Here is a 13,887-nt window from a genome sequence, read left to right on the forward strand (position 1 = left end):
CAACGTTAACGTGCCTCCGAGGCACGTTAACGTTGGGAGTGGGGTCATCTGGACCCCACAAGATAGCACAAGGGTTAAGGACTCACAGTCAGAACATTTATCCATGCAGAGAAAACCCTGGGGGAGTGGAGAACCTTCCCGGTTCTGAGCGCTCGACTCCGTTCAAACCAGAGTTCAACCGTCAGAGATCAGACTTTTGGACAAAAATGGATTTGAGTTTAGGAGAAAAAAAACATCTGGACGATCCATACGATCTGGACAAAAAGCTCGGAAAATTTCAGGAAAGTTCTGTTACGTTTGAAGTAAAAAAAAATTACCATTATTTTGGAAAAAAACAAAAACAACCTTCACAGCAACTGCCAAACACAGTGGTGGTAGTGTAATAATGTGGATTTAAACCAAGCCAGGAGTTCTGTTTTCTACCAGAAAAACCCTGGAGAAGAATCAAGAACTGAAGGTTCTCCAGCAGAACAATGATCCAAACAGCTACAATATCACCTCCAGATGGATTAGAAGACAGAAAACGAAGGTTTTGGAGCTGTTAAATCAAAGTGTGCGCCTTTTTTATAATGTTTTGTCTCCTTAAACAGCCGTTAATGGTGGAAAATCCTCACTATCACCACAAACTTGCTGTTTGAGTCGTTTTTTCCAAATATTTCATTCTGTCATGACTCTGATCACCCGTTTGTGTTTTTAAAACTGGTTTGACAAATACAAAAAGAATATCTCGAACGGGGAGAAATTACGGAGCCCCTAAAGGGACATCAAAGAAAAAAAAAACATTTCAAGTAAAATAGAAATAAAAAAAAACTAACTGGTGCGCACCAGTTATTACTGGTAAAAACAACGTTTTTTTTTTTTTGCTTCAACTGGTTTTTTTTTTCTTCAGTGGCCCTTTAGGGGCTCTGTAAGAATTCGTTTTTGGAAGTATGAAAGAATTAAAAATATAACTTCAGGAGGGACAACAAAGATGAAACTCACCCCAAATCAAGATGATGTAGCGCAGGGGAACGTAGAAGAGGAGAACCGTCGCCAGGGTGAAGATGAGCAGCGCCAGGCCAGACAGGAACGGCACCGACCAGTTGAACGTGCTGGAGGTCAAAAGACTCACTTAAAATCCACTGAAATGCTTCCCCTCTCAAGTTCCAGGGAAACCAAATGGCTCATCCCGAGGAACCAAGCCGTAGGAATCGATCAAAAGCTGGACATTTAATCCCGTCTCACTTTTTGATCCGTTCTCCAAAGGAGGCGATCTGGTCCAGCAGGTTCTGCAGCATCAGGATGGTGTCCTGGATCATGTAGATTTTACTGATCAGCCCTTTCTTCTCGGACTCCTGCAGGACAAACAAAGCCGCTGGTTCAGTCCTGAAAACAGCTGACACCACTTCTCCCTTTTAAAAGACCCACTTTGATCATCATTTGAGCTTTATTTTCTTCTTTTTAAACATTTCCTGTGGTCTTTTAATTTCGAATATGCGGTTTTTAGCCGCATATTGTTTATTTTCTAGAACCACCACATCACGCCAATATTCCAGCTTCTGCACTGTCTCCCGCTTCAATCCGTAATATCCTTCAAAATTCTCCTTTATCCTTTTAAAGCCGTCCACAACCACTTCCATTGCAGCACCGTCCCTAAGATCAGCATCCTCTCTGCACGTCCTTCAGCTGCTCTGACCCCAAACTCTAGAGTCCACCTCCACCTGACATTAGGAATCTAGACTGCCTTCCTACCTTTAAAACAAAACTCATCTGTTCAAGCCATCATATTCTTGGTTGTAACTTCATTTTTTTTACTCTCTTTGTTGCTTTTAATTCTGTTTTTAACTCGTCTTTTGTACAGTGTCCTTGAGGGCCCTGACAGGCGCTTTCAAACAAAACGCATCACTATTAATAGAGTTTCTGCAGGGCAGCAGGAGTTCGTCAGAAATTCACCTGGGTTGTGAGTGGAGCAACCCCGCCCCCACTTCCCCTCCTCTTCGCTTAGAACTCTCTGTTGACACGCTCTCCTGCTACCTTAGCGGATGCTTCAGAATGGAGCTTGTGGCCCGCCCAGCGTATTTTCTACGTCACAAATACGATCTTTTTCATACGATTCACAAGGATTTGAATACATAAATACAAACTTAAGCTTCATTTTCTTTCTATGTGTCCTCCATCAGACAGAATGTTATAAAATGTGTTTATTTAGGCTTAAAATTCTAAAAGATGACCTTCTCTTTGGGATATTTATTTGAAATGGAACTGGGCTGAGACATTCCCAGAGCCGCAGATTGAATCTGTGCTGGAAAGTCCTGCGGGGGGGGGGGGGGGGCCTCGAAGATCACAATAAAGCCAAAAGCTCCAGCGGGAGGAGGGCTCGAAAGTAAACGTCTGTTCTCTCGGGTGAGGAGACTTAAGGGGGGGGAACATGTCCACATCAAACGCCCGTAGATGAACGCAGCATGAAGAGGAGGGGGCTCTGCCGGGACGCTGCGGGGGCGGGACGGATATTCCAGATGCGCAGTGACTGGAAAACCACATGCAGGACAAATACTTGTCAAATATCCATCACCGCGGCAGAGCTCTCAGGCCGATTGGAGGTCAAGTTCCCACTAGAAACCCCCCCCCCTAAATCAGAGCTAAACGGACCACTCCGAGCCCCCCCACAATAAACCGCTGTCACTCTGAAGAAACATGTCACGTCTTAAAAGCATTTCAACACAAACTTTCCAAAGGCGGCCTGGAAAAGCGTGCCAAAGAGCCGTCATTGGTTCCATACTGTCGGTGTTATGTGGCGTGTTAAGCTCTGAGCCCCCCCTACATTTGAACGCACAGCGGCGAGCAGAAACAGGTCAGGGAGGTCTTCATTAAGCCTAAATGCCTCTTGGTGTCGGAGAAAGTACAACCTGGCGGGAATCAGGATCACTCTGTGGAAGCCGAGGCGCTTAAAATAAATTAAAAAAAAAATTAAAAAACTCACCTTGTCATCCTCATCCTCCTCGTCCGCCAGGTCGATGTTGTCCTGAAAGAATAAAAATACCGTCACCACGGAGATCCAGACGGAGATCCAGACGGGGTCAGGTTCTGATCATTTTAGGAACCTAGACCCTAGCGGACTCCAACCGGATCAGAATAACGTCTCGAACCGCAATTCAAAACTGAGTTTTTCAAATTAAAAGCTGCATGTTTCTGGACTGAAAGGGAATGACCCACTTCATTTGACTCTTCTTTGCAACCTGAATTAGTGTCCTGTGGAGACTCCTTTGAGGGTGGAGCCCTTATCAACAGATGGATCATTACTTTATTCATTTATATTAAGAAAATAAATATTTATCAATGTTTTAGCGCAGCTAGAACAAACATTTTGAAACCTTTACTACATGTATCATCGCTTCATTTCCTAAGACAACTGGCTGATTGTTTGACAGATTCAAATCTCCCCTCTCCTCTTCTGTTCCCAAAATTCGACGATGCTCCATCACACAAGCATGTGAAGGTGGGGACCACCAGTTCTGCTCACATTTGTTCATAAACCCCCTCAGGGACCCCTTTTTGAATTCCTGTTAGAGGTTCCTCTGTCGGAAATCTTGGATCATCTTTGATCCACATGTTTAACACATCTGCACATCCTTTTCTTCCAGCAGCTGTGAAATCTCAACAAACTGCATTTCTGAGTCTCTCTGTGAAAAAAACAACTCATGTGTCTGTTTCTTCAAATCCAAAAAAAAAAAAAAAAAAAAACGATTTTAGGGACAAGACCTGGCTTGAGAGACCACATCGGTCCAGCTCTACACTGATTTCAGTTTAATGATGAACTCATAATGATCTGTCACTTCGATTTTATCGACTAGAGCACCGGTCCCCAACCCCGGGCCGCGGACCTGTACCGGTCCGTGGGTCATTTGGTACCGGGCCGCAAAGAAAAAAAAAAAATCAAATAACTTACATGACTTCAGTTTTATTTATTTCGGAATCTGAAAGATGTTTTATTTTGAAAAATTGCCCAATTCTCTGTTCCATCCGTCTATGTCACTCTTGACGCAGGTCAATTCGCTCGTCTCCATCATGTGATCGGATACCGCTAAAATAAAACCCAGGAACTAGCAAAATGAAGTTGGAAAAGTTTCTTTGGCCAGTGGAAAAGGCTCAGCCAGGAGACAGAAGAGGAGCTCACATTTAATAGACAGCATCAGGAGTCCTACTTATAATACGGATTTATCCCAACGGGATATTCCCTCCAAACATTCAGCATTGTGGTCAGTCGGATTTTCCATGCACTTATTTGGAAGGCATGTTTAAATGTTATAATAATAGCGACCAGGGAGTGTTGCGGGCAGAGAGGACGCTGCTCATGTCATAATTCGTGTTTATTGTTATGTTTAGAAAATACCACAGTTTTCATGTAAGTCATATTATTGTGACTACGGGTCCTTTCATCTGGCAGTTAAGTTGTTTCAGCCTTAGTTATTTCTTCCTGTTGTGTTTACTTCTTTTTAGCACCATGAGTGTGGGGAGGGAAGGGGGGGAGAGGCCTGTGCGATGTACAATGTTTAGCGTGTCAAAATAAAAGCGCAGAGTACGTCTAATCACGTGTCTCTGCCTTTATTGCAGCGTTGCTGCAGCGTGTGTCCGCCACATTCAACATACCGGTCCGTGAGAATTTTGCCAGACATCAAACCGGTCCGTGGTGCAATAAAGGTTGGGGACCGCTGGACTAAAACATGTTTTTTCTTTGTTTTTCTTGACCCACAGGATGCTGCTTTACTGTCGTACCCAGGACGTCCTGGTCCAGAACCAGCGTCTGGCCTGTTTTGTGCTCAGAATCTTCTACAGAATAACTTTTAGATAGATCACCATTTATTGTCGAGTCACTTGGACAGTGAAATTGAAGAATTAGAAGCAAACAAAAATGAAAATAGAAGAGAAAAGGTATGGAAAAAGTACTAAAAAGGCTTGAAAATTACATTTTTGTGCTTTAAAAACCTTTTTTTAATTAACTGATTTTTGTTTGATTTATTATCTTTACATGAATCTGACTGTTTTGTTGCTATTCTGAGTGTTTGATTTATTTTCAAAGATTTTCAAACAAAGATGAACTGAAATAGAGACACAAAAAAGGAAAAAAAGTGTAAATTACATAGAAAAGTTTGAATCTGTGTTGAACAAATCTATTAAAGCGACTTTAGCAGAAGATTTCTGCTGCTGTGAAGTCAGATGTCCGCTTAGTGACTCGCTCAAAGTAGCCTCGTTTTTTTTAATTAATAATAATAATTCATAAATATATAATGAGTGGTTAATTTAGTTCCTTGGTTGGATCAATTATGAATTAAGAATATGAACCTTTATGAGACATTTCAATAAACAACGAGGTTCAGAAAAGACGGTGTCCTGCAAATCCTGAAGCTCTCATGATCTTCAGCTTAAAGTTGGCCGGAAAATCTTTGGTTTTTTTCATTTTTTAAATCTCACAACTTTGAGGGAAACTCTTCAGCCGTTTCAGGGTCTAAAATTAAAAATCATTCTAAATATATCCGTTAGAATTTGAACTTTTACAATATCTGAAAAGGACTGTGGTTAGGAAAATAAACCTCAAATGAGAGTATTTGTCGTGCTGAATCTCTTGAGAAATTCCAATTTGATGAGTGATTTTCTCCTAATCTTTATTTAAAATGTTCCCAGAAACACATAAGAGGGAGTTTTCCTTTTGAAACAAGTTCAGACACGCTTCACAGCTGATTCCTCAGAACGATCATTTTTCCTGTAGAAAATGTTTTCGAAAATCAAATAAATCTGCAGCAAAAAGGTCTTTAAATGTTTTTATAGAAGGTCCTGAACTTCTGCAAATGTTTTTAAGGTAATTTATCAAAGAAACACAACTCAACATGAGTCTGTTTACCAACTTGCTTCACTTTACGTCAATTCAGCTTAAAGTGAAAAAAAAAACAGAATTTTAAAAAAAAATTTGAAAACAGTTTTAAACTTAAAAGACAGTAAACTAAAAATAAATATTAAAAAAAAAAACTGGGGGGAAAAGTAAACTGAAGAAAATAAATTCTATTTTTGAAACCATACTAAAAATTAGATTTCTATAAAAAACCTAAAACTAAACCAAAAAGAAGTTTATTTGTAAAGGCTGCTATTTTGTATTTTCAACCTTTGTTTTTTTTGTTTCTCTCCCTCTTTTGCTTTCAGTCTTCAATTTACAGTTTCCATTCAGACTTTTTGTTTACGAAATTCATCCCATTTATATGTGGGGGCGGGGCTTTGTGCTCATTGGCTACTGGGATGTGATTGACACTGGGTGATCTCATTTCTGCTCCAGCAACATTTCTACATAAACAGTTTTCGGTTTATTGATTTTTTAGTTTCAAGTGTTCAATATTTCTTCAAATGTTGAAATATTTGTTTTTTTATGTTTCTGTATTTCTTTCAAGTTTCTAAATCCATTTTTTTTCCAGATATACAATCTTATTTTTCATTGACTTTAAGATTATCCTGATTTGACCATATTCCTTTCTTTTTTTTAAATTCTAGTTTACTGCTTTTTTTTTGTTTCAAATCCGATTTTTTTAAATAAACCAAGCTGTACAGAGGAGAGAATATGGAAAAGAGTTTATTACAGTCATTATTTGGTCAAAAATCCTTGTTAGCATCAGTCGTGCTTTTCCATAATGGCATTTCTTACGACTCCTGTAAAACGGTGGGAGGATTAAATCTCCATTTGAAGGGAGCCGCATTAAACTATTACAGCTGTTGTTCCTCCGTTGGGGCTCACCGCTCACTTTCAATGGGGAAAAAGCGACAGCAGTCAAAGTGGAGGGGGAAAAAACAAAAAAGCAGAACACACCGTGACCTTTTCAAAAGTGCTAAACATTTTTTTTTTCTCCCTGTTTGATCCGTCAAAACAAGAGCAGAGCTGCAGACCAATTACAGGGAGAAAGAGGCCGGACAAAAAAAAAACTAGAGGTGGAACGGAGAGAAAGGAAGTCGCGTTAGAAAACGGACAAGCACTGTAAATTGGCTGCAGACCATAATGCTCTCCTGGTCTATTCATAGAGTTTTCTATGCTTTTTGTGTGTGTTATTTCATTATTATGTATTATCAAGTCCAACTGGTTGCTATGGCAACATATCAGCTTTTTAACTGTGAGCACCAGTGTAGTTTTGGGGGCTCTTTATTTACTTATTTTTTAATTCTAAAGTGAAGAAGAAGAAGAAGAAGAAGAAAAGTTGAAGCTGATGAAAACTCACCAGATCCTCGGTGACTCTTCCGGACCGGACCTGGATGTAGTTCCACAGGAGGAGCAGAACCAGAGACAAAGGCAGCATGTAGGAGTCCCAGTACCAGATGGTCAAAGTGAAAACCTGTCAGATATGAAACATAGTCAAGCATTTGGCAGATTGACAACACCAGCCTCACATCTCTGCGGGACTGGAGCCACATGCAGGGCGACTGTCACCTCACCTGTGTGGCTCAGGTGAGTCCAAATTAACCCAAACATATAGTCAGCAGTCAGGGGGAGGGGGGGGTAAAAAAAAGGGGGTTACAGGTCACTTTAGGGGCTAATAAAAACAGAGGTGAACATCTGTGAAACACATCACTCTCCTCTGAGGCACCACCAACATAAAAGATATCAGATCAGACCCCTCCCACTCGGGAGTCGCCATTACCGCGACCACCACGGCTAAAAAAAAAGAAAACACAAACCCTCTCGCCTGTGTTATCGCAAGCCAAAACAGAGCCTGGGAGAGGAGATGAAACCGCTTCCTCGCCGCCGGCGTTCTGCTTTATTGGCGAGGACTCCATGAGAGTCACGCTTTAGTGCAACTGTACACCCCAGCCATAAAGATTGTGATAATTACAGCTCATTTCAGCTGGAGAGGAAGGGAAGACAATCCAGATCACAGCGGACTTAAGGGGGGGGGGCAACAAAAACAAAGGGACACCTAATGCTGGGGCAGCTACTGAAGAATAATTAGCAGAGAGCCGCAGGATTTTCACACAAGCGTTTTGGGGGGAGGGTTGGCGTGTAACAGAAATCCCTCCACACTGAAACCACAACACGGAGGGAGGAGCCTGTTCCGAGCCGCTAACATCAGACGGGTTTGGGGAGCGACAGTCCGAGTGAAACACTTCCAGAATCTGTGGCTCGGAATTGGAATGTTTTTAATACCAACTATCTAATAGAGGATCTGACATTTGGAACGTGGATTTAATGTGGGAACTGGAACGTCTCAAAGTTTCCTCAGAAGTCACAGAACCTCAGTCTTTTCATACCAGACTTTCTAACATGTTCAAAAATGTAATTTAAAAGAAATATTTTCTGATTAACAAACTAAATTGAGACGAGTTTGACAAACCGTCAACCACCCCGAAAGTCCTTTACGTTAAAGACTTCTATTATCGTCAAATCAGTAAAGATCTACAATTGGTACAAAGATTCAAGAACATTTTTAGTCTCCAACAATTAAGGAAGTATTACAGTCAAGTGAAATGAATATTAATAGGACGAAAAAAATACTTAACCTAAAAACAACAAAAATAACTTTTGTGTCTTCATGCAAAGAATAACGACAGCTCTCATCCAACAACCATCATCTGATGACTTTTTGTGTTTTTACAGTTTTATATATTTAGGAAAGATTTGTGTTTCCAAAAAGATTCAATACATTTTTAATAAATTAAAAATTAAGGATTTTTAGTTTTAAGATTTTATTACTTAAAACATTTTCGTAATTTGGTGTCTAATTTAATGAGTTATAAACAAATAGAGACAAATACAGACACACACCTGTGAGTCTCTCACACACACACACACACCTGTGAGTCTCTCACACACACACACCTGTGAGTGTCTCACACACACCTGTGAGTCTCTCACACAAACACACCTGTGAGTCTCTCACACAAACACACCTGTGAGTCTCTCACACCCACACACCTGTGAGTCTCTCACACCCACACACCTGTGAGTCCCTCACACACACATGTGAGTCCCTCACACACACATGTGAGTCTCTCACACACACACACACACCTGTGAGTCTCTCACCCGTACCTGTGAGTCCCTCACACACACATGTGAGTCTCTCACACAAACACACCTGTGAGTGTCTCACACACACCTGTGAGTCTCTCACACCCACACACCTGTGAGTCTCTCATCTGTACCTGTGAGTCCCTCACCCGTACCTGTGAGTCCCTCACCCGTACCTGTGAGTCCCTCACACACACACCTGTGAGTCTCTCACACCCACACACCTGTGAGTCTCTCACACCCACACACCTGTGAGTCTCTCACACCCACACACCTGTGAGTCTCTCATCTGTACCTGTGAGTCCCTCACCCGTACCTGTGAGTCCCTCACCCGTACCTGTGAGTCCCTCACACACACACCTGTGAGTCTCTCATTTGAGTCTGAACATTTATTATTGTGATGTGAACAAAAATGTAAACACAGAATCAGACAGAAAAGGTTCTGGTTTAATCCAAATGAATCCATCTCTTTGGATTTTCATGACTTTTGATTTGTTTTCTTTAAAGTGGTTCAGGATTAATCTGCTCATCTTCCCTAAACGCTGCCGCCGTAACTCTGCTAAAAAAGTTCTCTTCTACTCTGAAACCATTTCTCTGCTTTCATACTGAAATTTGACTGAGCTGTAAATAAAACATCGCTTTGTGATGTGAGGAATTCCGACAGAACCTTGAATATTTGATTATCCGGGCTTTCATGTATTATATGTTTGAGCGCTGCGAGGCTGACCTGGAGCAGCAGCAGCAATAAGAGCAGTGTGGGACTAATGCGAATAAACGTTTTCTGATGAAAAACTTTGTATCTGTAAATAAAACAGATCTGCTGATCAGGGGAGGGGCCCGGAGCCGCCGGGTTTGGAGCTTCTCGGCGGCGAAGCCCGCACCGCCGCCTCCACTCTGTCTGACAGCCGGCAGATGGTGCAGGTGGTTTGTCACTTCGTCTTGTCATACGGAGTGAAGCCGCGGTTCATGAGGCCTGCGTGGCGGTTTCCAGCAGCCATTCATTTCTCCTCGCCGCGGCTTAGCGAGCATTAGTGCTAGAACACGAGTACAGATGGTGCTGTCTGTCAAGCAGCAGTGGGAGGACGTGCGTCCGGGATCGCGCTCTCTTTCCGGCTCCCGTGATTTCTCCCTTCATCTGAGCTGACGGGTGAAAACATCTCCGTCTCTGATAGGCGCCGGAACATAAACGGTACAAGTGGAGGGTGGAGTTTTAAAAATAAATAAACACGCAAACAATCGCTGATTAAAGCGCACGGCGACCCCTGAACTCATCATACTGCCGTGCAGTTCATGCAGATGTAATCCTGCAATCTAAAACTAAATGCATCATAACTGCTGCCCGGCTCACGGCGCAAAACTTTACCGCCATCTACAGGACGAGAGCCGCAGAGCCGAAGGAACTTTCCGTGACCCTGGCCGCCTGAATATTTAATGAACAACTTGCGGAGTCCTTTTTTCTTTTTTATCGCGTAAGATCTGTGAGAGAGCGATGACGGGAGATCATGCCAAGAGCGGCTTCTCTCCGTCTGTACCTGCGCATCCAACATCTGCAGGACAGGGAGTCTGCCTCAACTGGGAACGCTTCCTTAATTGAAGCTACTCCTTAAATAAGCCAGCCCAGCTCGGTGTGGACGGGGTTAATGAGCTGTCAGGGAAGTAGAGCAAAAATAGACTCCGCTGGGACTGGACTCTCTCCAGCTGAGGCTCAAGTCTGCATCCAGGAGACGTGCAGACGCTCCGACAAAGAGTTTCTGGATTAAGATGCTCTCTGGGAGAGTTCAGGAAAGGGTTGGCCAGACTGTGGCTGAAGGGGGGGGGGGGGGGGGGGGGGGGGGGTTGCAAAAAGTGCGTTGATAAGCAGTGCAAATACTTCACCAGGAAGGCCAGCAGGCTCCTCTGCACACTCTCCCACTGAAAGCAGCTTTTGATGTAGTGGATGGTCGAAAGGATGGCTCTGACCACGGCTTTTACTCGATTCACGTTTCTGGACAGAGCCTGAAAGACACAGACCGTTGAAATGACGACAAATTATTTCCAAACATTGGGACAGTTCTGAGCATTTTGGCAGTGGTTGGTAACAAAACAAAAACATAAAGGAATGAATTCTGGCATAAAAGCGGAGCTGCACGTCGTGAGCAGCGTCCTCGCTGCGAAAGGCGGCTTGGCCGTCGTACTGCCTGACAACAATGAGTCTTTGTGGGAAGCACAGACAGTCAGACTCCCCGTCTCGCACCCTGTCCTGCACGCTGTGTATCAAAGCGGTGCAGCCGAACAGCCAGCAGGAATTTGGACTTTAGCCTGAATCCTCTGATCTGAGCTCGAACTGCAACCTCTTCTTCAAAAGTTAATTTAGAATTCACTGCCATTTCCCCCTTTTTTTTTAATGGGGATATTTTATAATTTTACAGTATTTTAGGACTTTTTCTGTCTCTCAAAAAAGAAACCAAACGTGTTTATCGACAATCAATTTTAAATATTTTAGATAAAACTAGCTATTTGGTTTTAAAACCAAACTAATGTCGGAAAATTCCCAAAATGTTAAACCAATAAATAAAAGTAAGTTCTTTTTTTGTGGCTTTTTTTCTTTGTTTTTAAAATTGTACAATGATTTTTCTGCTTTTCTATTCAATCTTTGAGTTAATAATAATAAATTTGTATTTATTTGTCATTAAAAACCAATCCTTTGACATTTTGCACATCTTGTATTTGTATGCATATTTTGCACAAACAAACAAAGAAGATTAAATAATTAAATGTGTAATTTAATATATAAAGCTAATGTCAAATTGGCTAAACATGATGATGAATTTTTGTCTTTGCTGAATAATGAAAGTGCTTGGATCTTCTCTGTACGATGGTATTTTACTGCTTATTTTTGGCATTTTATTTGTTTTTACATCACACAAGTTGATTTACTTAATAATTGACTTCTTTAAATGTATTTTTGGCAGTTTATATCCTCTGAATTCAACTCTAAAATCAAACAATTGATGCGTCTTGGTGACAAAAGTGAAGCAAACCTTTTTGGAAAATTTGGGAGAATCCTCCAGGAAGATCCGCTCTCTGGGCTCAAATGTTCTCAAACTTGCTCTGACCTACAAACACAGAGACGACAGCGTGAAAGGCCCCTCAGAAATCCTGGTGTTTGTGTGAGTCGTCACTGCGGGCTGAACTCTTACTTACTGGGTTAAAAATAACCTCCATCTCCAGAGTGATGCTCCCCTTCATCAGCCTCCCCAGGTCCGGTTTCCTCAGCGGGTAGGTGGTCTGCTGTCTGTTGCGGATCTGCGGGACGGAGAGGGCATCAGGTGCTGAACTCGGCCATGAACCTGACCGTCAGTCGCCCCGGATCACATCTCAACAAGTCCTCAACCCGCTGACGTGTTAGCGCCCTCTTCACTTTCATTTAGGCGCAGAGTGTAAACAGATTGGCTGATGTTCTGCGTTGGGATGGCGGCGGCGGCGTACCGAGAGCAGAGGAATGGCGACTCTTCCTAGAAAGTCTGGCGCCTTGTCTCCGTCCTCATCAAAGACGGTCAGCAACAGGACGTCGTGAATGTCTTTGACAGGGCTGCGGGGACAGCGGGGGGGAGGACAGCAGACCCCCACAAAGCATCTGTTCAGTGGCGACGTTCCGTAAAAACTTTCACACGACGCGGAGGAAAAGCAAACTCACAACGTGAAGACCTTGTTCCACTCTGGGTGCAGGTTCTTGTAGACCGTGTTGCTCTGCAGTCGGTCGTTGCCCAGCTGCAACACGCAGTAAGGGTCGCTCTTACCTGCGGAAAACGCAAAAATGGTTAAGATGCGGCATCTGGAATAACTAAATCCAGATGTTGGAGGTACCATTCAGATCAGCGGACGTCAGATCAGTTGCCCGGATGAGTTTGACCTGAAGTAATCCAACGTCTCGCAGGTTCTTCAGCGAGCACTTCCAGCTCTGAGGAGACAGCAGGAGAGCATTCAAGCTGAAACACATCTGGATTAAAGGTTCCATCCAGCTGAGCCCAACCAAACTCCTCGTGTTCCACTTTGCTAGTCTGACATGAACAAAAGCGTCTCATAACTCTCATCTGTGGCTTGAACGACACTTCCTTCTACAGAAACGTCCCCTGAATCTAAACATGGAGGGCCTTAGGGCGCGTTTTTGGTCTTGTCTTGACCTGCGCAGCGTCAGTCATTCTTGCTTAAAGGCTCATCTTTTTATTCAAAGAAAGTGTTTCAAATCTTAGGAGCTATGGACTTATTTCTAAGGGAGCCTGTCTTTGCCCGTCACCTAAAACCTTCTTCACCCGCATGGCGCTGTGGGTTTTTGGGATGTTCAGCTCCGTTGAGGGTCATGGAGAGGAGCGGCTGCATCTTAAAGTGTCTTTCAGTTCCATCACTAAAAAAACTGAACTATAAGAAAGTAAAAAGACCAAGAGAATATGTATTTGTCTCGCAAAAAAAAAAAAAAAAACTTTTCAAGGAGCTTTTTCAATAGGAAATAATCTTAATTTAAGAAAAATTGTCTTCACTCTTTCCCTCTAAAATGAGAATTCTTGCTTATTCCATCTTGAGGGTGTATTCCTTTTTGCTTTTTTAAAGAAAATGTGTCACACTTTTGGACTTATATCAAAGGGAGCCTGTTTTTACAGTGCATCTAAGGCCATTTTCCCAGGCACCTGTACAGGCGCCACGGGGTTTTGGGTTGTCCGGGCCCGTAGAGAGTCGTGGAGAGGAGTGGCTGCGTCTTAAGGTCATGAAAATGGAACGCACCATTGTCACGCAAGAGGTGATTATAGACGCACTCATGATGTAGGGGCGATGCGGTCATCACCTTACGCCACACGTGGTCGTCCGTTAGTTATTGGCTGCTCACTGACTGCAGG

At 42.8% G+C, this 13,887-nt stretch overlaps 1 protein-coding gene across 8 annotated transcripts in view; it reads right to left on the reverse strand.

The window, feature by feature from the left end:
- mctp2b (multiple C2 domains, transmembrane 2b) overlaps nucleotides 1-13,887 on the reverse strand; it is a 49,297-nt gene that overhangs the window by 1,175 nt on the left and 34,235 nt on the right. For all 8 annotated transcript variants that reach the window (XM_078944676.1, XM_078944677.1, XM_078944675.1 and 5 more), the window contains 10 exons: nucleotides 12,863-12,956; nucleotides 12,693-12,795; nucleotides 12,485-12,587; nucleotides 12,200-12,301; nucleotides 12,037-12,111; nucleotides 10,892-11,011; nucleotides 7,230-7,343; nucleotides 2,960-3,001; nucleotides 1,225-1,334; nucleotides 982-1,091 (listed from right to left, as the gene is read on the reverse strand). In XM_078944676.1, the coding sequence (XP_078800802.1) occupies nucleotides 982-1,091; nucleotides 1,225-1,334; nucleotides 2,960-3,001; nucleotides 7,230-7,343; nucleotides 10,892-11,011; nucleotides 12,037-12,111; nucleotides 12,200-12,301; nucleotides 12,485-12,587; nucleotides 12,693-12,795; nucleotides 12,863-12,956 (973 nt within the window). The remainder of the gene's footprint in view (nucleotides 1-981; nucleotides 1,092-1,224; nucleotides 1,335-2,959; nucleotides 3,002-7,229; nucleotides 7,344-10,891; nucleotides 11,012-12,036; nucleotides 12,112-12,199; nucleotides 12,302-12,484; nucleotides 12,588-12,692; nucleotides 12,796-12,862; nucleotides 12,957-13,887) is intronic.

This window comes from Oryzias latipes, chromosome 3 (genome assembly GCF_053564925.1).
Source record: "Oryzias latipes strain Hd-rR chromosome 3, Olatipes_Hd-rR_3.1".
In the NCBI taxonomy this organism is placed as follows: domain Eukaryota; kingdom Metazoa; phylum Chordata; class Actinopteri; order Beloniformes; family Adrianichthyidae; genus Oryzias; species Oryzias latipes.